Source organism: Plecotus auritus (assembly GCF_963455305.1).
Source record: "Plecotus auritus genome assembly, chromosome: 1".
Taxonomy (NCBI): domain Eukaryota; kingdom Metazoa; phylum Chordata; class Mammalia; order Chiroptera; family Vespertilionidae; genus Plecotus; species Plecotus auritus.
In genome coordinates this window covers 100,517,726-100,542,313 of record NC_137770.1, presented here as the reverse complement: position 1 = coordinate 100,542,313, position 24,588 = coordinate 100,517,726, and the positions used below count along the sequence as shown (strand labels likewise).

Below are 24,588 nucleotides of genomic sequence, written 5' to 3'. Positions count from 1 at the left end.
GACCCACGCTCTTTTGGGGGGAGTCTGGACTCTCGGGCGGAGACTCGGGAGCCAGGGAAGGCAGAGGTCTGCGCATGCGCTCAAGGGCAAGGCTGCCGGGAAGCCAAGACTGTCTGCTCCACCCTGAGACTCCACCCCATCCAAGCCGAGCACAGAGGCTATTGCAATTTGGCAAGTCTAATCCTATAAGGCTGTCTCCAGCACCGAACTTCTCCCAGCATAGACGCAGCTGATCCTTACAGCCAACTGGCCTGGAGGTCAATTCCTCCCAGTGATACCAACAACAATCAAGACTTACCTACAACAAGGCTGTACACACAGTCCACAAAGGGGTGCACCAAGAGTGTCCACCTCAGGTTAACTGGGGAGGCCGACCCACTGGGACATATAGGAAACCTAGCACACAAATTTACCCTACCAACTCAGGGAATCAGTGAAAATGCGGCGTCAAAGAAACAGATCACAAACGAAAGAAATGGAGGAAAACAAACGACTGGATATAGAATTCAAAACCACGGTTATAAGGCTTTTCAAGAATATCCTAGAAAAGGCCGATAAATAAAACGAGACCCTCGAAGATATGAAAAAGGACCAACTAGAAATTAAACATACACTGACTGAAATAAAAAATATTATACAGAGACCCCAAAACAGACTAGAGGAACACAAGAATCAAGTCAAAGAATTGAAATACAAAGAAGCAAAAAACAACCGAAAAAGCAAAAAGCAAAAAAAAAAAAAAAAAAATCCAAAAAGTTGAAGATAGTGTAAGAAGACTCTGGGACAACTTCAAGCGTACCAACATCAGAATTATGGGGGTGCCAGAAGAAGAGAGAGAGCAAGATACTGAAAACCTATTTGAAGAAATAATGACCAAAAACTTCCCCCACCTGGTGAAAGAAATAGACTTACAAGTCCAGGAAGCCCACAGAACCCCAAACAAAAGGAATCCAAAGAGGACCACACCAAGACACATCATAATTAAAATGCCAAGAGCAAAAGACAAAGAGAGAATATTAAAAGCAGCAAGAGAAAAACAGTTAGTTACCTACAAGGGAGCACCCATACGACTGTCAGCTGATTTCTCAACAGAAACTATGCAGGCCAGACGTGAGTGGCAAGAAATTTTCAATGTGATGAATAGCAAGAACCTACAACCAAGATTACTCTACCCAGCAAAGCTATCATTCAGAATTGAAGGGCAGATAAAGAGCTTCACAGATAAGAAAAAGCTGAAGGAGTTCATCACCACCAAACCAGTATTATATGAAATGCTGAAAGGTATTCTTAAAGAAGAGGAAGAAGAAAAAAGTAAAGAGAAAAATTATGAACAACAAATACATACCTATCAACAAGTGAACCTAAAAATCAAGTGAATTAAAAACCTGAGGAACAGAATAATCTGGTGAATATAATAGAATCAGAGGCTTAGAAAGGGAGTGGACTGATAATTCTCAGGGGGAAAGGAGTATGGGGGGTTCATGAAGAGACTGGACAAAAATCATACACCTATGGATGAGGTCAGTGGGGGGGAGGTAAGGGCTGAAGGTGGGGTGGGAACTGGGTGGAGGGGAGCTATGGGGGGAAAAAGGGGAAACAATTGTAATAATCTGAATAAAGATTTATTAAAATTAAAAAAAAATCTAGGCAGTGAGCTCCCTGACATGGGACTTGGCAATGATTTTCTTGGATTTAACACCAAATGCAAGGGTAATAAGAGCAAAAATAAACAAAGTGCCTACATCAAAATGACTCTATGCAGCAAAAGAAACCATCAACAAAATGAAAAGGCAACCTACAAAATGGGAAAAATATTTGCAAATCATACATCTGGTAATGGGTTAATAATCAAAATATATAAGGAATTCATACAACTCAACAGCAAAAAAAAAAACAACAAATAACCCAATTTAAAAATGGGCAGAAGATCTGAAGACATACATATAGCCAACTAATCATCAGGGAAATGCAAGCCAAAACCACAATAAGATATTACCTCACACCTGTTAGGATGGCTATTTTCCAAAAAAATAAAAGATTACATATGTTGGCAAGGATGTGAAGAAGATGAAACCCTTGTGCACTGTTGGTGAAAATGTAAATTGGTACATCCACTATGGAAAACAGTATAAAGTTACCTCAAAAACATTAAAAAAGGGACTACCATAATAGCTATCAATCCATCTTCTGGGTATATATCCCCCAAAAAAGAAATATTAGGTGAAGGTGAAGGGACATTTTCCCTCCCATGTTCATTGCAGCATTATTCACAATAGCCAAGATACGGAAACAACCTATTTCTGTTGACTGGTGAATGGATAAAGAAATTATGAAATACTAGAGACCTGGTGCACAAAATTCATGCATGTGGGGGTCCCCTCAGCCCAGCCTGTACCCTCTTCAATCCGGGACCTCTTGGGGGATGTCCAACTGCCCCCCCCCCGCTGGCCTGGTCGTCCCCAACTGCCCCCCACCCACTGGCCTGGTCGCCCCTTAGTGCCCCCTCACCAACCTGGTCACCCCTCACTGCCCCCCCCCCCCCGCCGGTCTGGTTGCCCCCAACTGCCCCCCTGCCCTCTGTGGGCCTGGTAGCCTGATGCAGCCTGCTGCTCAGTAGTTTGGTCACCCTCACTAACCCCCCTGCCAGCCTGGTCGCCCCACACAGCCTGCTGCTCAGTCATTTGGTCGCCCTCACTAACCCCCCTGTTAGCCTGGTCACCCCACGCAGCCTGCTGCTCGGTCATTTGGTCGCCCCTCAGTAACCCCCCTGCTGGCCTGGTCACCCCACGCAGCCTGTTTGGTCATCCGTTCAGTTGTTTCAGATGCGATAGTTGCTTAGCCTTTTATATATAGAGATTATTCAGCCTTTAAAAAGAACAAGATTCTGCCTTTTGGACAACATGGGTGGACCTTGAGAGCATTATGCTAAGTGAAATTAGTCAGACAAAAATAAAGACAAATACCATATAATCCCACCTATAACTGAAATCTTTTTTTTAATGAGATACTACCACACACCCATTAGAATGTCCACTTTTTTTACCTAACACCAAATACTGGTGATGATGCAGAAGTGGAGCTCTCCCACATTGCTAATGCAAAATGATAGAGCCACTCTCAAAAATAGTGTTTCAGTTTCTTATAAAGTTGAACATACACTTACCTTTGATTCAGCAAACCTATCCTAGGTATTTACCCAAAAGAAACTGAAATTCATGTTCACCCAAAAACCTGCACATGTATGTTTATAGAAGCTCCAGGAGCCTTAAACTATAAACAACCTAAATATATCTCAGCTGGTAAGTAAAGAAATAAAACTGTGGTCCATCCCTATAATAGACTACTTCTCAGCAATAAAGAGAAGTGATCTATTGACGCACACAACATGGACAAATCTCAAGTGCGCTCTGATAAGTAAAAAAAGCCAAAGTAAAAAATGCAACATACTAACAAACTGCATGATTCCATTCATATGACATTCTGGAAAATGCAAAACTAGTGGTGGAGAACAAATCAGTGGTTCTCAGAAGTTGAGTTAGGTGAGGGTCTGACTATAAAGGGCTGATACATGGAAGGTTTTCTGTGATGATGGAACCTTTCTATCTCGTGGTTGTAGTTGTGAATATACAGCCATGTGCATTTGTCAAAATTCACAACTGTACATGAGAAAGAATAAATTTTACGGCATGTGGATTTTAAATATTAAGTAACTTACTAAAATCTCTCTCAAATTTGTTTACTTTGCTCCTCCCCTCCCCCTCCCCCACTGCCTCTGTCGTAGTCCAGCATCTATCTGGTAGCTTTATAACAACCACTACCTGTTCTCACCACATCACTTGGGAAAGAGAGGGAGCAGGGGAAGGAGGAGGGAGGGACAGAGAAGACCCCTGCTTAGGCTTCAGAGCTCCCTGAATGAGAGACATTATTCATTTTAACAAATGTGTGAGGCACCATAAAAATGCACCAAATATACAACAGTAAACAAAACAGATATTCCTGCCTCTGGGTAGTTTAGTCTACTTAGGTAGACAGTGTCTGAAGAATGAGAAAACGGGGACCAAGGTGGCTTAACTAGGATGGCTGCCATCTTTAAATTTAACAAAACCCGAGTGCTCAGCGCGCCTTTGAGCCCGGCCACTTCCCAGCGACCAGATCCTCCGACTTGCCTCACACGCAGCATGGCCCCCAAACGCCAGTCCTCGCTCCCACCTCAGACGAAGAAACCGAAACTGGCTGCAGCCCCCAAGCCGGAGAAGAAGCCGACCCCTCCGGACGTGCCGAAGGGAGAAAAAGAACAGCAAGAAGCGATTGAACATATTGATGAAGTACAAAATGAAATAGACAGACTTAATGAACAAGCCAGTGAGGAGATTTTGAAAGTAGAACAGAAATACAACAAACTCCGCCAACCATTTTTTCAGAAGAGGTCAGAATTGATCGCCAAAATCCCAAATTTTTGGGTAACAACATTTGTCAACCATCCACAAGTGTCTGCACTGCTTGGGGAAGAGGATGAAGAGGCGCTGCATTATTTGACAAGAGTTGAAGTGACAGAATTTGAAGATATTAAATCAGGTTACAGAATAGATTTTTATTTTGATGAAAATCCTTACTTCGAAAATAAAGTTCTCTCCAAAGAGTTTCATCTGAATGAGAGTGGTGATCCATCTTCAAAGTCCACTGAAATCAAATGGAAATCTGGAAAGGATTTGACGAAACGTTCAAGTCAAACACAGAATAAAGCCAGCAGGAAGAGACAGCATGAGGAACCAGAAAGCTTCTTTACCTGGTTTACTGACCATTCTGATGCAGGTGCAGATGAGTTAGGAGAAGTCATCAAAGATGACATTTGGCCAAATCCTCTACAGTACTACTTGGTTCCTGACATGGATGATGAAGAAGGGGAAGGAAAAGAAGATGATGATGATGATGAAGAAGAGGAAGGGTTGGAAGATATTGATGAAGAAGGGGATGAGGATGAAGGTGAAGAAGATGAAGATGATGATGAGGGGGAAGAAGGAGAGGAAGATGAAGGAGAAGATGACTAATGAACACTGATGGATTCCAACCTTTTTTAATTTTCTCCAGTCCCTGGGAGCAAGTTGCAGTCTTTTTTTTCCTTTTTCTTCCCCCCCCCCCCCCCCCCCCCCCCCGCTCTTGTGCTCAGTCGCCCTGTTTTTGAGGTCTCTTTTTCTCTCCTTTACACCATGGTTCTCACCTTCTTTGGGGGGGATGTACCTTGAGCAGAATACAGTGGGAAAAGAATCTTTGCCCCTTTCTGTTCCAAATTCATTTTTATCCCTTCCTGTCTCAAGAAAAACTTAATGGAATCAACACCACCGTGCTCTGTGGGAAAAAAGAAAAACCATCTGCTCCCTTGCTCTGCTGGGAGCTGGAGGTTGCTAGGCCCCTGTGTAGTAGTGCATAGAATTCTAGCTTTTTTCCTCCTTTCTCTGTATATTGGGCTCAGAGATTACATTGTGTCTCTATGTGAATATGGACAGTTAGCATTTACCAACATGTATCTGTCTACTTTCTCTTGTTTAAAAAAAGAAAAAAAAAACTTTAAAAAAAGGGGGGGTTATCGAAGGTGAGCAAAGGGTGGGTTTGAGATGTTTGGGTGGGTTAAGTGGGCATTTTGACAACATGGCTTCTCCTTTGGCATGTTTAATTGTGATGTTTAACGGACATCCTTGCAGTCTAAGATGACACTTTTAAAATAAAATTCTCTCCTAATGATGACTTGAGCCCTGCCACTCGATGGGAGAATCAGCAGAACCTGTAGGATCTTATTTGGAATTGACATTTCTCTATTGTAATTTTGTTACTGTTTATTTTTAAATTTTCTTTTTGTTTCACTGGAAAGAAAAGATGATGCTCAGTTTTAAACATTAAAAGTGTACAAGTTGCTTTGTTACAATAAAACTAAATGTGTACACAAAAAAATAAATAAATAAATTTAACAAAACCCCTCCCTCACTGGTTCTGCACCCTTCTATGTATTAATCCAACCAAAGCCAAACTTCATGGAAGAGCTGTCCACTCTCACCATCTCCATATCCATCTCCATATCCTCTTGTCCACCCACACTCCTCATACCCTCACAATCTAGATTCTCCTCCCTCCCTCCATGGAAACTGTCCTCACTTAGGCCACCAAAGTTGAGGGGTTTTTAGTCCTCATCTTACTTGACTTCAACAGCTTTTGGCTCTGTTGATCACTTATCCTTCTGGAAACATGCTGTGCCTGGGACTCTCCTATTTCCCTTCTACCTCTGACTGCTCCTTCTCAACCAGCGGTAGCATTCCACAAGGCTCAGTCCAACAATAGGGCTCTACTCCTCTCTATGTCCCTCTCCCTTGGAAATATTTGATCCAGTTTCAACTGACATCAAATTATTGTTCAGTTCCCAAGGTACTAGTATATCTTCCACTTAGCACCCTTCTCAAAACTCCAAACTTATAGACCCAACCACCTCAACTCAATACATCCAACACTAGATTCATGAATTCCCCTACCAAACCTATTCCCATTTCTCAGTGTTGGTCCTGGCATACAGTTTACATGCCAGAACACCAGAATTATCTTTGATCGCCACACCACCTCCTTTACCCCACAAATCCAAACCATCATTAACACCTAATGAATTTATTTCCTAATTTCTCAAATTTGCCTATTTTATTCCATCCCCACTGTCTCCCACATAGTCCAGCATCTATCTGGTAGCTTTATAACAACCTACCTGTTCTCACCACATCACTTGCATCCCTTCCAATCCAGTTGGTGTTTTCAAAATGTAAATTTGATTCTATTACTCTTTGCTATCAAAACATAAAAGGTTTCTCATTGCCGTTAGGACAAAACCCAAATCCTCACCAAGACCTATCAGTCCCTTCTTAATGCTCTCTCCTACCTAATGCTGGTCCTACCTAATGCTCTCTCCTCATTCATCTCATTCACTCCCTTTGCTCCAGCCACAGAGGCTTTCTTTCATTTCCTCAGAGGCACCATGTACCCTGCTACCACAGGGCCTTTGCACATACTGTCCTACTCTGGATTGTTCTCATCTCCCCCAGTGCCTCTTCATCCAGCATATTTTAGCTCCAGTATCAATGCAACAGAGAAGGCTTTATATATCCCTAAGTTTAGGTCAAACTCCCTGATTCTTTCTTTTAGAACATTTTTTATTTGAAATTATAAAGTCATTAATATGGTCATTTGATTATGTCAATCACCAACACTAGGACTATAAGCTTTATGGATCAGGGAATTTGTATTTTGCTCAACACTGAAACTCTAGTGTCTAACCCTGCCAGTGTTGCTCAGTGGTTGAGCATCAACCTATGAACCAGGAGGTTATAGTTCGATTCATGGTGAGAGCACATGCCTGGGTTGTGAGCTTGATCGCCAGTGAGGGGGCGGGGGAGTGCGCGTGCAGGAGGCAGCCTCAATGATTCTCTCTCATCATGGATGTTTCTATCTCTCTCTCCCTCTGCCTTCCTCTCTGAAATCAATAAAAATATATATTTTAAAAAGAATCTCTAGTATATAACACAGTAGCTCCTTCACAGTAGATACCCAATAAAAATTTGCTAAAGACTGAATTCAACCATCTCACAAAATGATGTATAATGCTATACCTGTCCACACTCCTTGTTTTTTTAAGTAAATCTGTATTGATGAGAGTATTACATATGTCCCCTTTGTCCCCCATTGACTCCTTCTACCCTACCCCCACTCCCTGCCCCAGGCCTTCACCACCCTACTGTCTGTGTACATGGGTTATGCATATATGCATACAAGTTCTTTGGTTGATATCTTCCGACCCATCCACCCTCCCCTGCCTTCCATCTGAGATTCCACAGTCTGTTCTATGCTGCTCTGTCTCTGAATCTATTTTGTTCTTCAGTTTATTTTATTCATAGATTTCACATATGAGTGAGATCATGTGATATTTGTCTTTCTCTGATTGGCTTATTTCACTTAACGTAATACTCTTCGCGTCCCTCCATGCTGTCTCAAAGGGTAAGAGATCCTTCTTGTTTACTGCTGCATAGTATTCCATGGTATAAATGTACCTCAGCTCTTTTATCCACTCATCTATTGAAGGGCACTTGGGCTGTTTCCAGATCTTAGCTATTACAAATTCTGCTGCTATGAACATAAGGGTCCATACATTCTTTCTGATTAGTGTTTAGGATTTCTCAGGATATATTCATAGAAGTGCAATTACTGGGTCAAATGGTAGTTCCATTTTTAATTTTTTTAGGAAACTCCATACTGTTTCCCATAATGGCTGCACCAGACTGCATCCCACCAGCAGTATACTAGGGTTCCTTCTTTCTCTACATCCTCGGCAGCACTTGTCATTTGTTAATCTGTTGATTTGTTGATAGTAGTCATTCTGAAAGGTGTGAGGTGCTTCCTCATTATCATTTTTTTTTTTTTTTTTTTTTTTTTTTAGAAACTGTATTTGCCATCAACCTTATTTCCGTTCTGTTACAAGTTTGTGGAAAAACAGCTTAGGACCACTCAGTGGTTGTTCCTACCCGTTCGGTGACCTGAGCAGTGGAGCTGCAGACCAGTCTTCTCGTCTTCAGTAGGAAACTGCTGAATGGGCACAGAGGGCACCTGTGCCTTCAGACCAGTCTGCACCCTCAGGCTGAGCAGCAGTGAACTCAGGAGCAGGAGCAGTCCATTCACCCTGGAATTCCTCCTTGGTCACAGCCTTTTCAGCTGCGGCCCACTCTTCCTTTTCAATCTCTTCAGGATCTCCGTAGAAGTAAAGATCAGGCATGACCTCCCACGGGTGTTCACTGGAGATGGTACTTTCTGGGCCAGCATCCACCACATCAGACCCACTGAGTGAGCCCCCTTGTTGTTGCAAGGGATAGCAATGTCCACATAGCACAGAGGAGAGTCTGTGTTACACAGAGCAATGGTGGGCAGATGAACATAAGGCGCCTCTGTGAGAGGCTGGTAGTCAGCCCTGGGATCAGTAACCACCAGAAGTCTCGGCTCCCAGAAGGCTGCCTGGGTCTGGTTGGTGAAGGTTCCAGAAGTGAAGCAGCTGGCAATAGGAGTGGCTCCAGTGGCAGCAGCAAACTTCAGCGCAGCTCGCTGGCAGGATTCCTGGGCGATATGACACTGATGTCAGCTGGGTTTTCGATGGCAACAATGGCACGAGCTGCCAGCAGAAGCTTCTCCCAGGTTCTCTTCAGATTGATGATGTAGATGCTGCCACTTTTCCTTTTGTAGATGCACTGTTCCATTTGGAAGTCAAGGTTGGTGCCACCTAAGTGGGTTCCTGCTGCAAGGAATTTGAGGACATCCTCCTCCTTCATTTGCAGGACATCATGGACTCCGGACATTGTGAAAAGTTTCCCTTTAAGTTACCTGGGAACCGAGAACAACGCCAATATGGAGCCCTCCCTGGGTGTGCAGAAAGCTCTTCATTGTCATTTTAATTTGCATCTCTCTGATGATCAGTGACTTTGAGTATTTTTTCATATGTCTCTTGGCCAACTTATGTTCACTTTGGAGAAGTGTCTATTTAGGTCCTTTGCCCATTTTTTAATTGGATTGTTTGTCTTCCTTTTGTTAAGTTTCTGGGGTCTCTGTTCTATTGCATTGATCTATATGCCTGTTCTTGTGCCAGTACCAGGCTGTTCTGATTACAGTGGCTTTGTAGTATAACTTTATATCTGGTATTGTGATCATTCCAACTTCATTCTTTTTTCTCAAGGTTGCTGTGGCTATTCAGGTATTTTTGGTTCTATATAAATATTTGGAGTATTTGTTCTAGATCTGTGAAATATGCTGTTTGTATTTTAATATGGATTGCATTGAATCTGTAGATTGCTTTAAGTAGTATGGGCATTTTAATGATGTTCATTCTACCAATCCATGAACATGGTATATTCTTCCACTTGTTTATATCTTCCTCCCCCTTTTAAACATCCTCTAGTTTTCCAAGTACAAGTCTTTTACCTCCTTGGTTAAGTTTATTACTAAGTATCTTAATTTTTTTGTTGCAATGATAAAGTTTCTCTTACTGAGAATTAATTATCCTACATAATAAAAGTGTAGTACGTAAATTGTCCCCTCAACTGGGAGTTTGTCTGGGAGTTCAACCAGGGGCCAGGGCTGGCCCAGGGAAGGGAGGGAGGCCCTAGCCCGTGGCAGCAGCAGCAGGAGGCCCCAGTCGGCAGTGGCGGCAGGCAGCCAGGGGAAGGGAGGGAGTACCCAGCCAGCAGCCGGCAGCCACTAGGGACCCTACCAGTACACAAATTTCGTGCACTGGGCTTCTAGCTGTATAAAAATACCACTGATTTCTGGGTGTTAATTTTGTATCCTGTTACATTGCCAAATTCATTTACTAAATCTAGTAGTTTTTTTGGTGGAGACTTTAGGGTTTTCTATGTATAAATTCATGTTATCTGCAAATAATGAGAGTTTTACTTCCTCCTCTCCAATTTGAATGCCATTTTTTAAATACTTATTGTTGATAGTGTTATAGATGTACCCCCTTCTTCCCACCATTGCCCCTCTCCACCCTGTTCCCACCACACCCCAGGCCTTCACCACCCTACTGTCTGTGTTCAAGATCTTTGGTCAATCTCTTCCTGCCCCACTCCCCCGTTCTGAGATTCATCAGTCTGTTCCATGTTTCCATGCCTATGATTATATTTTATTCACCAGTTTATTTAGTTCATTAGATATCTTGTTCATTTATTTTTATTTTTATATTCAATTGTTGATAGATATGTATTTGTTGCTATTTTATTGTTCATATTTTTATCTCTTCTTCTTCCTTCTCCTCCTCCTCCTCTTCTTAAAGAATACCCTTCAACATTTCATGTAGTGTTGAAATGGTGGTGATGAACTCGTTTAGCTTTTTCTTGTTTGTGAAGCTCTTTATTTGATCCCTAATTCTAAATAAGAGCTTTGCTAGGTAGAGTAATCAGGGTTGTAGGTCCTTACTATTCATCACCTTGAATATTTCTTGCCACTCCCTTTTGGCCTGCAAAGTTTCTGTTGAGAAATCAGCTGACAGTCATATGGGTGCTCCCTTGTAGGTAACTGCTTTTCTTTTGATGCTTTTAAGATTCTCTGTCTTTAACCTTTGGAATTTTAATTATTATGTGTCTTGGTGTGGTCCTCTTTGGGTTCCTGTTTGGGGTTCTCTGCACTTCCTGGACTTGTAAGTCTATTTCTTTCACCAGGTAAGGGAGTTTTCTATCATTATTTCTTCAAATAGGTTTTCAATATCTTGCTCTCTTTTCCTTCTGGCACCTCCATAATGCGAATGTTGGTACATTTGAGGTTGTCCCAGAGGCTCCTTACACTATCTTCATATTTTTGGATTCTTTTTTCTTTTTGCCCTTCTGATTGAGTCTTTCTTATTTCCTCACATTCCAAATTGTTTATTTGATTCTTGGAATCCTCTACTTTACTATTGAATCACTGAAAATTATCCTTTATTTCAGTTAGTGTATGTTTCATTTCTGACTGGTCCTTTTTCATGTCTTTCACATTCTCACTAAGATCCTTGAGAGTCTCATGAAAATCATTGAGTAACCTTATAACCATGGTTTTGAACTCTGTATTCAGTTTTATTTGCTTCCATTTCTTTCATTTGTGACATGTTTGTTTCCACATTTTGGCTGCTTCCCTGTGTTTGTTTCTATGTATTAGGTAGAGCTGCTATGTCTCCTGGAATTGGTAGAGTGGCCTTGTGTAGTAGGTGTCCTTAGGGGCCAGTGGCTCAGCCTCCCTAGTCACTTGAGCTATGCACTCTAGGTGCGCAGCTGTGTGGGTTTTGCACAGTCTTATGGTAGTTGAGCCTTGATTTCTGTTGGAGTCACTGGGAAGAGTTGACCTAGAGGCCAATTGGCTGTGGGGAGCAGCTGCAACTACAGTGGAAGAGCTGCTGTGCAGGAAACATCCATATGGAGCAGGACTTGCTTTGGTGGGGCTTTGGTGCTCACTTAGTCTGCCTCTTGCTGTTTTGCTTGTGGATGTGTAGAGATGTAATCTGCTATGGTCTGAAGCTGTCCACCAGGTGCACTGACTCTGGGTCCTCCTGGGAGGTGCAAAGTCAGCCACTCCCTGGGGCCACCCAGCCGAAGCTACAGAGAGATCTTCAGATGGCTGCTATTCGCTATTTGTATTGGGTTTGCAGATGCCCAGGTGAGGCCTAGCTCTGAAGCAAGGAAGGCTTGTGCTAGTGTTGGATCTTGGGCCTTTTATTGACCGATTGGGGCACTCTGTTACCAGCTGCAGCTTGCTTGAGAGATTTTAGCAAAGTCTGAAGTCTGAGCCAGGACAGACCATTCATATGGAAAAGCTGCTGCAAACAGCTTGGGTGGGACTGCAAATTGGATGTGGTAGGATCTCAGGGAATCCCCAGAGTGGAGCAAACAATGTGCTCCAGGCTGATGGAGACTCAGGTATGACTTCCAGTCAGCCCTGGGACAGGAGAGATCTCAGCACAGGAACAATAACCCCTGCCAGCACTCCCATCTGGGAGAAAGCCTTCCCCAAGTTCCTGCCCCAATGTCAAACAATCCAGTTCTTCCCCATATGTGTTTGGATCCCCCAAAACCGCCCAGTGCTGGGAGCCCAAGTAAAACCATATGCCAGCCCTTTAAATGGAACACCTGGGTCTCCAGCAGCCTCTGTGTCACTCAGCCACAATCTCTACTTGTTTTTATAGCCTGTAGTTGCAGGAACTTCTCTTCCCAGCTCTGGGGCCCTGGACTGGGTGTCTGGTGTGGGACTGGACCCCTTGCTCCTCAGGAGAGGTCTCTGCAGAGACAATCTCTCTCCTGAATGAAAAAACAGTACATGTGGATGTCAGACCAGTCCGTTCCTCACCTCCTCCCCTCTTACCAGTCTCCATGTGCTTTCTTCTTTATTTCTCTAATTGTATGACTTCCATTTGGCCAGCTTTCTGGCAGTTCTGAATGATGGTTGTTCTGTATTTAATTGTAATTTTGATGTGGTTGTGGGAGGCGGCAAGTATAAACATTTGCCTATGCCGCCATCTTGGTTCTCTCTCTGGATGCCTTTTATTTCTTCTTCTTGCCTGCTTATTATGGCTAGGACTTCCAGTACTATGCTGAATAAGGGAGGTGAAAGCAGACATCCCCGTCTTATTCCTATTCTCAGGGAAATGGTTTTTCCTAAGAGTATGTTTTCCATTGAGTATGATGTCTGCTGTAGGTTTGTCATATATGGCCTTTATCATGTTGTGATATGCTCCCTCTATTCCCACTTTGGTGAGAGTTTTTATCAAAAATGGGTGTTGGATTTTGTCAAATGTTTTTTCTGCATTTATTGATATGATCATGTGATTTTTGTCTTTCAATTTGTTTAGGTGATGTATCATGTTTATTGATTTGCATGTCCCCACTCTTTGTTAACAGCACTGTATTGGAAACAACCTAACTCCCTATCAGTAGGGAACTTGATTAAATATATTGTGACACATCCATATGATGGAAAACTATGCAGCTATTTAAAGCAACTTTGTATGCATTCATATGGAAAGATCAAGACATCCTTGTGAATAAAGCAAGGTAAAGCAAAGTATAGTGCGCTGCCGTTTGTGTCAAAGAAGGTGATAAATAAGCCCGGCCAGTGTCGCTCAGTGGTTGAGTGTCGGCCTATGAACCAGGAGGTCATGGTTTGATTCCTGTCAGGCCACAGGCCCAAGTTGAGGGCTCGATCGCCATTGTGGGGCATGCAGAAGGCAGCCAATCAATGATTCTCTCTCCCTCTCCCTCTCCCTGTTCCTTCCTCTCTGATATCAAAAATGTATTTTTTTAAAAGGTGGAAAATAATATGAAAAGATGTTCAACATTAGTGCTATAAGACTGAATGTTTGTATTCCCCAAAATTCTTATGTTAAAACGTAATCCTCAGGCATGTGCTGGGGGGCAGGAGCGGGCGGGAGAGGTCAATGGGAGGAAAGGAGACATGCAATACTTTCAACAATAAAGAATTTAAATTTTTAAAAATGTGGCAAATAATACATGTCTGCATTATTGCTTAGATAAAAATACTTACTGGATGTTTATAAGAAACTAATAACAGCAGCTACCTGTTTGGGGGGTAAGTGAGAACTGGGTGGATGGGAGGCAGAAGTGGAGAAAAACTCGACTGACTACCATTCTATACTTCTAGATTTGGGAATCCATATGAGTATGTCATCGGTTTACAATTCAGTATACGAGGTGTTTTTTTTTTAAGTTCTCCCTTCATGGAATCCAACAAATTATTTTAGATGAATGGAGGCATATGTGATGGCCTGTCTGTCACCGTTCCCGTCCCCAGTACACATTCCATCACCACTGCTGCCACTGCTCTGCCACTCCCCTGGGAAGTAACAGGAAGCTTCTAATTTTTAAAATATGTCATTTTGAAGTCTTACTTTAAAATGGCCAGTTTACAGTAATAAACCCTTCCATCACCCTTTCAATTATGTTATAGTTAGGTCCTTACAACAATCTCAGATAGTGTATACATTGTAGCATTTTACAGATGAGAAAAGAGACGTTGTGAGAAATGAAGGGCCCTTCCCAAGGTCATTCCTCTGGAAATGGCAGAGCCATCTAGACTTTCAGATTACAAGTTTATATTCCTTCTAATGCAGCTTGGACAATAACTCCCCCATCCTTCCCAATTCTGAAAAAGAGAAAACAGTGATAGCAGAGGACTCACATAAATTTTATTTCAATCGCATGACATTCTGTGACAGACCTAGACACGTAGGGGCCAGTCTGGGTCTTGGTCCTAAAGCAGTGGTCGGCAAACTCATTAGTCAACAGAGCCAAATATCAACAGTACAACGATTGAAATTTCTTTTGAGAGCCAAATTTTTTAAACTTAAACTTCTTCTAACGCCACTTCTTCAAAATAGACTCGCCCAGGCCGTGGTATTTTGTGGAAGAGCCACACTCAAGGGGCCAAAGAGCCGCATGTGGCTCACGAGCCGCAGTTTGCCCACCACGGTCCTAGGGGACAGTACTTGCAGAGAAGGGAAAATATTCAACTTTCGTTTTGACAGTTACACTCACACAGCAGGATAGAAAAGAAGAAAAAAAGATGTCTGTGGCTGGTGTGGAGAGAATCCTGCCAGGAAATCTGGTGGATGCTCCAACTTGCCAAAGACATCCCCAAGGTCCCATTAGCACCATGACACTGAACCAGAGCAGCAATGAACACTCAGTAACACTGCTGACGTCTTGGCGACTCTTGAAAGATTATGTTTCTAATTACTGAGGCACGGGTGGGATGCTTGAAGGTGGGACCAGAGAGGGGGAGGATTTTGCTGCTGAGGATGAGGTGAATGTGGCCCAGGGTGTACATCACAAAAGCTTCCCTATGCATGCTTTCCTCCTCTACTGCTTCACCTCTGGACTGACTCCAGAGTCGCAGATTCGCTGACCCCCCACGATAGAGAAAGTGAGAACTATCAGTGAAGAGAATAAAAGATGCCTTCACAACCACAGTCCAGATCACTGTCAGAGCTGACTGGAAGCTGAGAGCAACAGCATAAACACTAGAAAGCCCAAGAACTTGCCGATCTTGTAATCTAAGATACAGCACATAATACATGAAAGGCATGTAGTGTGCAACACCCAGGCCATTTACAATGGTCTCGGACCATGCAAAGCATTTGTGTGTTCTGGTTTTTCAAAAGCGTCCTCAGACCTCTTCCTTCTGGAATAAAAAATGTGACCTGAACAGCTCTTCTGGTCCCTCCCTAAATAAGGACCACCAGGAGAAAAACACAGACTGCCTCTGACATAATATATTCATCCTGGGAGGGACAATGTGATGCTCACCTTCACACAGAAAAGGCAGGAAAAGTTTAGCATTCTTTTGAAGAAAGGAACAAGTAATTATCCACAATTCTTCATCCAACTCTGAGATCATCAATTCACAACTACTTTAAACACTCCAGAGTACATAAAAATTTCTCAAGGAGCATCATAAAATGTAAATCATAATATTGACCCCCAAAAAAGACACTTAATTTTAGTTTAAAATTAAATTCTAAACTAGCTAGCTAACTTATCTCTGATGTGCTACCTTTCATAGTGTGCAGGGATAAAGCGGGAGGGGTTCAAGAGGAGTTGAAAAGTACACAATACATCAGATCTGACTTCTAAACGCAGCTATGCAGGAGCTAGAGCAACTATTTTCCTCCCCCAAAGCTTCTGACTCTTCCTCAGAGCCACCCAGCATGACCTCCGTTTGTTATCTAAGTGGCCAAAAGGACTTCTCCCCAAGACCAACATCTGACCACCAGAAATAGGGCTGCCTTCACATTGAAGCAATTCTCAACAGTCCTATTGTTCTGCCTTTTCAGATGATGGAAAATCTAATTCCAGGAAACGTTAATAGCTTCATTATGTGACCAAAGGACTAATGAGATATATAGCCAAAGAGTTTGGAACTAAACTACTAAGATATTTTTGGAATAATAGCTGATCTCTTGATATAAATTTATCGTTATCAGGGATCTAGGAGTATAAGCAAAACTCCTACAAAAAGGAGAATCACACGGCCGACCTAAATTTGGAATGTGCTAAGACCTGACTCGGGCTGGGGATACTCAGGCTTACACTTGGCAGGTCCAGGCCGATGTGGAGTGGATGCCAGTGCAGATTAAAAAGCGGAAGAAACAGGTGCTTGGGACCATGCTGGAAGCAAAATATAGGACAAGTGTTCAGAAAATTCTGACGAACCATGGAGGAGAGGTTAGAGGATTCTAGACTCTGTTAATAAAGTAGGTCTAAGGGAAGAGCCTCTTGGTAATATCCAGGAAGTAAAAATAGACAGTTTCCCTTAGTTGGGTACCAGCCCTGGGCAAAAGATAAGAAGTTTGGCAGAACAAGAAGCTACCCTATCATGTTCACAGGGAGATAACCTAGTCGTGGGCAAACTACGGCCCGCGGGCCGGATCCGGCTGTTCTATCCGGTTCTCTTGCTCTCCCCTCCGCTCCTTTACTTTGAATTTATATTAGTTCACACAAACACTCCATCCATGCTTTTGTTCCGGCCCTCCGGTCCAGTTTAAGAACCCATTGTGGCCCTCGAGTCAAAAAGTTTGCCCACCCCTGTTAAATCTAGGCCCTAAAGTATAAAATAATAGTGATACCATTATAATTAGCTAGTTATTAATAATAGGAAAGGAGCAAAAGGGAGGACAGACATAAGCATGGCCATTCTGGCAGCTTCACTAGGAAGCTACAATTTCACACTCCCCAGGGAATCACTGGCCCATTGCCTGCAGGTCACTGGGGGAAGGGGAGGTAGATGCATGTGCAGTGAAGTTGAGGTGACTAGGGAAGGTGCCTGTCAGTCAAACCTAGGAACAGAGATCTTGGCAAGAATGGGCAGGACGACTACAAGTCTGTGAAAATTTGGCGAGACATAATCCCCCAAACAAAAGATTTCACTCTTTTGGCTCATGGCTCTCTTAGCCTTCCGGTTCCTTTGGCTTTGCTCATGCCTATGTTCCTCCCATGGCCATGTAGCCATGTGGACCCCACGCACAATGGATTGATGAACTGCAGCAGGGGACACAAGCTAAGCTAGCCTGATGCTGGACTGGACACTGCTCCAACATGGAACAAAAACTCTGGACACTGGCTCTGATCTTTGCCCTCTTAGAGGAAAAACAGACTTCTTCCCTGGTGGAACAAAGGGAAACGGGACCTTGGAAATTCAGGGGCATAATTCCACGGAAATATAACTTTCTATAATACCTTGTCCTCCCATGCAAGTCTTAGAAGATTCCTTTTCTCAGGATATTGCAAGAAACCCACTCCGACCAGCCACTGAAGGGGATGAGGACTTCTCCTCCGACCATAACAATAGCATCCAAAGGTCAACATTGGCTATTCTTTCACCATTCACTTTCTTTCTTTCTTTTTTTTAATATATCTTTATTGATTTCAGAGAGGAAGGGAGAGGGATAGAGAGGTAGAAACATCAATGAGAGAGAAACATCGATCAGCTGCCTCCTGCACACTCCCCACTGGGGATGTGCCCGCAACCAGGGTACATGCCCTTGACCGGAATCGAACCTGGGACCCTTCAGTCCGCAGGCTGATGCTCAATCCACTGAGCCAAACCGGCCAGGGCTCACCATTCACTTTCTATAGTCACTTCTTTCCTAATAAATGAAAGAATCTCTAAGAATTGTGCTGATCTCTGATGAATTCTGACCATGTAAAATGAAATTGCTACCCAGGAATCTACCTATGCTATAATTTATGTAAAAAAGTGTGCACTTCCCATCCTGGTGCTGAGCTAGGGAACCTCACGCTGCTCCCCGCTTCCCCCCTCCCCCGACTCCCCCGCCCCAAAGCCAGGCCGGGGGACCTGAGGCTGCTCCCCCCTGCCTGGCTGGGCTTGACAGGGGACCTCAGGCCGTGCCACCCACCCAGTGGGGCTTGATGGGAGACCTCAAGGTGCACCCCCAGTGCTGGGTCGGGGGAACTCAGGCCGTGCCCCCGCCCAGCAGGGCTTCACAGGGGACCTGAGGCTGTGCCCCCCTGCTGGTGGGGCTTGAGGGGGGACCTGAGGCTGCACCCCCCTCCCAGTGCTGGGCCGGGGGACCTGAGGCTGCGCCCCCCCTCCACCACCCAATGGGGCTTGACAGGGGATCTCAGGCCATGTCCCGCACCTGGCGGGGCTTGACGGAGGGCCTCAAGGCATGCCCATCGCCCCGGTCTGGGCTGGGGGACCTCAGGCCACGCCCCCACCCTGGCACCAGGCCAGGGGACCTGAGGCTATGCCCCCTGCCTGGCGGGGCTTGACAAGGGTGGGACTGGCCGGGTCTGGGTCTCATGTGATTTTGAGGTGCATGTGGATGGGCGGGGACTTGACTCTGGGTCCCGTGGTGAGCCCCAGACTCTGACAGGAGGAAGGTTTTCATATACATTTAACGAATTTTCTTTCATCTCTGACACTTCTATTATAGAGAAAGGGCAAATAGCAATATTAAATTATTTCCTCTAATTAATCCCCTTTTAATGTGCACGAATTTCACTAGTTTGCTTATGTTTTCATTTAACTACATTGTTAGCATTAAATCAATGTGGATGATTTTTGAAGAATATAATCTAGAAAATTCAATTATTTGGAGCATTTTTCAAAGATTAAAATGCTGTGTAAAAACGTGTAAGCCTTTATTATTAAAATTAAATAAATGTTTGCTCCATGCAATTAAAAAAAAAGAAGAAGAAGAAGCTACCCTAGGACAATGCACCAAACCAGAGAAGAGCACTTCGTCCAAACCCATCACGTGAAGATGGAAGGAAGGAAGCCGCCAAACATGTTCATTAACTCATATAACAGTCCTTTTCCCACGGGATCCCCACATCCCCACAGCAGGACTCTCTTCAGCAGCCTGTCCCTTTCCTTAAAAAGTCTCAGGCAGGGGACTGGCCTGGTTCCACAAGCATCCCACCTGCACTGTGGCAGTGCCATTGCTTCGGGAAAGTAACAGTCCTCAGAATTTCCCCACAACTCTGACATCTGCTTCAGGTGGGACGATCCCTTTGATAGTTTCATCCCCCAAATCATCCTGACCCTTACATTTCCCAACCATCTTGGCTATGCCTTAACAACTATTGTGGAAAATCATAGAAGTGTTAGCTATGATAATTATTCCATTTCGTTTCCTTAAGGACATTTCTTTCTTCTTAGAAAATTTCTTAGAGTCCTATGCTATCAATAACAACACCAACACACAATAATAATGATGATAGTCACAATGGCTCACGTGTAGAGTGCTTACCCCGTCAAGCACTACGCTAAGGGCTTTACATATTTATACATTTTACATAGTGAAATCATATTGCATCGGCCCTATGATGTAGATGCTACAATGATCTCCATTTTACAGAAGAGGAAACTGAGGCACAGTGTGCCAACCTTCCTCCCGTATCGCTCCCTCACTTTGTGAGGAACCCCATGCCAATAGTAAAGCCTCAGGAATCCGAAGTCTCTGAGCAGTGTTTTCTAACTGCTGGCAGGGAGGATAATACTCTGTCTGGGCTTTGGGAAGAATATTCTTGACTCCTTTGGTCACAAAACTCATACAAGATGTGGCTATTCTATTATTTTGCTGCTGCACAGGGCACAGCCAGTTCTTACCCTGTTGTCTTCCTGGATCTCCCAGTCACTGGAGAAAGTTGCCAGTTGCTGCCCTTGGGAGCAGTTTGAAAACTGGAAAAGGCTGGAAAACATCCTTCTGTTCTCTTGAGTGTCTGGAAAGATGGCATCTTGGAAATTGACTCCATGAGGCAAGAGGTTATAATTTTCATCCATCCTAGTGAGGAAAGAGGGAAGCAAGCAGATGTAGAAGAAACACTTTATGGGGTGTACCAGCTTTAATCAAGAGTCAGAGAAGACTGACAGTCTTGCCAATTACACAACCATGTCTCACATGGCTCTCATCAGAGGAGTTACTGTTACTAATTATTTCTCTGCCTCCGGTACATGCATCTATCCTTAAGGTTTTCAAAAAGATGACTTTGGGTGAAGCAGGGGAGAAAGTGTGTACTTGTGTGTACGTTTGCCTATTTATATATCTCCCAAGAAGCATTCCTTCTCCTAGAGAGAGTTTCTTGTTTCTTGGTGAAAGGAAGGCCAGTTGGAATGGCCCGGGTTCAAATCCTACCCTTACTACTTATCTTCTGCCTGACATGAAACAAATTTTTAAAATCCTCTGCTCTAGTATTCCAGTCTGGAAAAGCAGGATGATATTAGCACTTTACTCTTTAGTGGCAGTGTAAGGGCTGCATTAGGACATGTGAGTCAAGCACTTGGCATGAAGTGAGTGTGGCATAAATGTTAGCTAACGTTTCTACAGAGCCCAGTGGAAATAGCCTGCTGGAAAGACAAAGTCACAGAAAGGAAAAGGGGTGATGGAAGTCACTTTCCAGCTTACCAGTGAGTTTCCACTGCCACTTTCCACTGAGAAATGACCAGAATCTGTCTCAGTGGGTCCCCAAATAACAGAGCAGGAATGATTTGTATGCAGCTGTTACACACTTAGGACAACACAGCCCTGTGAAATGGAGATCCTATCAGACTACTGATTGCCTCTGTATTTCTGCCCTAACTCTTTGTAAATATGTCAGAGCAAAAGATGAAAGAGTTGGCTGACCACCACAGAGCCAGTGGTCAAAACTGTATTTCATGATAAAGTTGGGAGAAGAACAAACAAATGATATCTACTCAAGTACTCCGGCTTTTTCCTTTGGAAAAAAAAAAAAGTTTTGTTGTTGTGTAGTTTTATAGCTGGATTCCCAGTGTCTTTCCTAAATAAAAATATGAAAAATCTGAGTTAAGCTTTCCTGTATAAGAAAGGTACAGTCTCAGTCCTCACTGACTTTATTTAGAAACTATACTTCCCCAGCAATGAGGAAAAAAATTCAATTGAGTCTAGCTAAATCACTCAAGCCAACACAAAGCACGCATGTATTCTAAACTTAGATATTCTGGCTCCAATATGGAAAACATGTGTAGCCATGGGCTTATGGACGCCCTCTGTGGAACTTACTGTTTTCCGTCTCAGAGAAATCTCAAAAGCTCAAAGTGAATTCGCAGACCCAGGTTCAGTCATTCAAATATCTTTATTGCTACTTCACACACTGGGCAGATTAGAACCAGTACCAATCACAACTTTGGTTAATTTACTCTCTGACTATAGATGTTAGATTCCATTTTGATGTTTCTCTCGGTTGCTCTGTATCACTCTCCTGTTCCAATCGGAAACAACCAATGCACTTAGGGTTCCACCTGCTGCTCTCTGGTTTCAGACTTCAGTGGAACCCCTTGACTGAATTCTTATGCACATGCACTCCATCTGGACCAAAGGCCAACTTTCATGGAATATTACAAGATTCCAGGAGTCTCCAATCAGAGAGGGCCTCCTGCCTGATTCACCTCCATCCTCTTCAAAGCACTGTGACTCAGGTTCTTACTCCCAGAAGCCCACCCCCCTAAATCTTGGCTATTTTGAATAGCTTGGCATTGAGATCTGTCAGCAGCTGATATGAGACTGATCCCGATGAATATGAGTGAAACTAGGACAGCTGGTCTGCATTCCGCACCATTCACTTCCTGACAGTCAAGCAGGTGGGGAGAAGAGAGTGCGCTACCCCTGCAGCTAACCTGCACCAGGTGTTTCCAGCAGTTACTCTGTTTTAGTCTCAATCAACCTTGCCTTTCACATTACTAACGTGAGGTTCTGAGGTCAGTAACTCGCACGAAATCAGGAGGAGCAGAACCAGAATTCCAACAGCCTGATTTCAAAGGTTTTTCTTTTTCTTCCTCATCAGCTCAAGCTACTCCCACTGAATCCAGTTTTTTTAAGTTGACTCAAATGAAGTATTGGGCATTTGCCTGAAACATCTCCTTTGCATGAAGTACAGAAATCATTCCTGTTTTATAACCACCCTTAACCAGAGATACCTGGTATCTTTGTAGAGACGTCGAACAAGGAATAAGGGGAGGACCCCAAGGCATAGTCTCATACGGCAGGGACAGGATTCTGTGGGAGTCCTTACCCGGCCCCAGATAACTGTGACCCCGAGAGGTCGGTCACCCAGCTGTGCACAGGAGGCGGTGTGGGTTCGAGGTGCCGGGCTCACCTGAGGAAGAAGAAATAGGAGTAGTCCTGGACCACCGTATGGGAGTGACAGGAGAAGTAGCCCAGGCCGGTGAGGTTGAGCCTGGAGCCGGCGGGGACCTCGAGCATGCTGCCCCACGCCTGGTCGCACAGCATCTCGATCTCGGCGGAGTAGAAGAGCCCCGCCGCGCCGGCCTCGTACTGCCAGGGCAGGTAGTTGTAGAGGCCGGGCACCTCCCGGTGCAGCGCCAGCACCTTGGCGTACACGATGATCTCAGCCAGTTCGGCGCGGCAGCCCTCGCTCAGGGGTCTCCACTCTGACGGCAGCTGACAGCCGCGGGCGGGTCGGAGCCGGCCGGCCAGGCAGAGCGCGGCGAGCAGCAGCGGGCGCAGCATGCCCATGCCGGCGGCGGCAGCGGGCGGTGGGGCGGCCCCGGTCGGCGCTGCGCCCCGGGCGCACTAGCTTGGGCGCATGGCCGGGCCCCCCGGGACCCGCAGGGCGGAGTGGGGAGCGCCGCCGTGGGGCGCAGTGGGCGTCGGGGAACTCGGAGCGTCCGCCCGGACGGGAAAGGCAGTTCTGGGCACTGGGCCCGGCGCGCCGCTCCGGGAGCTCCGCACGCTGCTTTCCCCGCCGCCAGCCTCACCAGACCGGCCGCGCCCGGGACGGGACGCTTTAAAAGGGTCGCGGGGCGGGCCGACCACCGCCTCCTGCCCGGCCCCTCGCGGCGGGGGCGGGGGCGGCGGCGGTGGCGGGAGAGGGCGGGGAGGCGGCCCCGCGCGGGGGACGGGGCCAGGGACGCGCAGGAAGCTCGGGAGCCTCAGGGGCTGCCGCTCCGCCTGGCGCGGTGTTTAGAGGGGGGGGGGGCGGAGCGCCCCGAAAAAGTCACTGCTGGGAACACCGCCCAGCCCTCTCCCTGCGCCCCACTAAGGCACTAGGGCAAAGCTTTCCAGAAGTAAAGCATGTTCCAAACGCGTGGCATCCTTAAAATAATTGCTGCTCCTTAGCATGACTACTCTTCGTTCATTTTTACGTTTTCTATGTAGTTCATTTAGGGTCAAAATAATAGAAATCAAATCTGACTTGACCTTCACAGGGGTTAACTAGGAAATTCGATTGAACTAATAAACGTCTCTCTCTCTCTCTCTCTCTCTCTCTCTCTCTCTCTCTCTCTCTCTCTCTCTCTCTCTCTTTCCTATTTAATCATGATCTTAGAAAAGCCGTAATAAAAGATTAGCAAAACCATTTTACCCTGATGTTGCTAAAGGTACATAATTTACATAATTCCTACTTCCAGATTCTCAACACCCTACACATAAGAAATAAATTTTGGGGTCAATTCCAAACAGCTTTTCACAAGGCAATGGGTGAATCTTGAGGAGACCCAGACTCTGACAGTTCTATCTTTATCTCTAAACTTAGCAGTTCCTTTTATCTCTAAATTGTCTCATTGTTTGTAATGTAGTGAATAGAAAAAAAACGAGATGCTTGTTATTTATAAATATATTTATAATATGTATGTATATCATACATAAATATGCACATATGTACATGTTGCTGTATATATATCATGCATATCATAGCTAATATATATGTATGATAAATGTATAAACAAAATTGCCTTAAAATGGAAGTCTCTTTGTTCTGCAAGCAGCTTATGAATTAAGGTTTCTGCAAGTTGGAGCCTTGGAACCCAAATGAATTCTTCTATGCACTGGAGGGAAAAGAATTCTTGGGGGATTCTGGAAAGAAAGATAAGCAAAAATGAGGCTACAGAAGTGGGAGAGAAGATTCCAAGCTGGGCCTCACCTCCCATGACTCCCAAATATTCTTCCTGAGATCTCTCAATCGTCAGTTAAGATGAATAAATGTATGCATGCTTGTTATGACCTAAGTTTTGAAAGGCAACTCTGGGGTATGATCCAGC

The 24,588-nt window shown here is 44.5% G+C and overlaps 2 protein-coding genes and 1 pseudogene across 3 annotated transcripts in view; 1 reads left to right on the top strand and 2 right to left on the bottom strand.

Moving 5' to 3' along the window:
• Positions 1 to 23,379, bottom strand: part of CCDC3 (coiled-coil domain containing 3) — a 128,998-nt gene extending 105,619 nt beyond the window's left edge. The window contains exons 1-2 of the mRNA XM_080678732.1: positions 22,686 to 23,379; positions 20,182 to 20,356 (exon numbers count right to left, since the gene is read on the bottom strand). Of these exons, the coding sequence (XP_080534858.1) occupies positions 20,182 to 20,356; positions 22,686 to 23,065 (555 nt within the window). The 5' untranslated portion in view covers positions 23,066 to 23,379. The remainder of the gene's footprint in view (positions 1 to 20,181; positions 20,357 to 22,685) is intronic.
• On the top strand, positions 4,179 to 5,120 carry LOC308246130 (protein SET-like; the record flags this gene model as incomplete). Its single annotated transcript, XM_080664091.1, has 1 exon — positions 4,179 to 5,120. One exon carries the CDS (start codon positions 4,179 to 4,181, stop codon positions 5,046 to 5,048), a length of 870 nt encoding a protein of 289 aa, XP_080520217.1. The 3' UTR covers positions 5,049 to 5,120.
• LOC308238995 (small ribosomal subunit protein uS2-like) lies at positions 8,523 to 9,371 on the bottom strand (annotated as a pseudogene). The gene has a single exon. The product of its transcript is annotated as a small ribosomal subunit protein uS2-like (transcript).
• Positions 23,380 to 24,588: the final 1,209 nt, after the last annotated feature.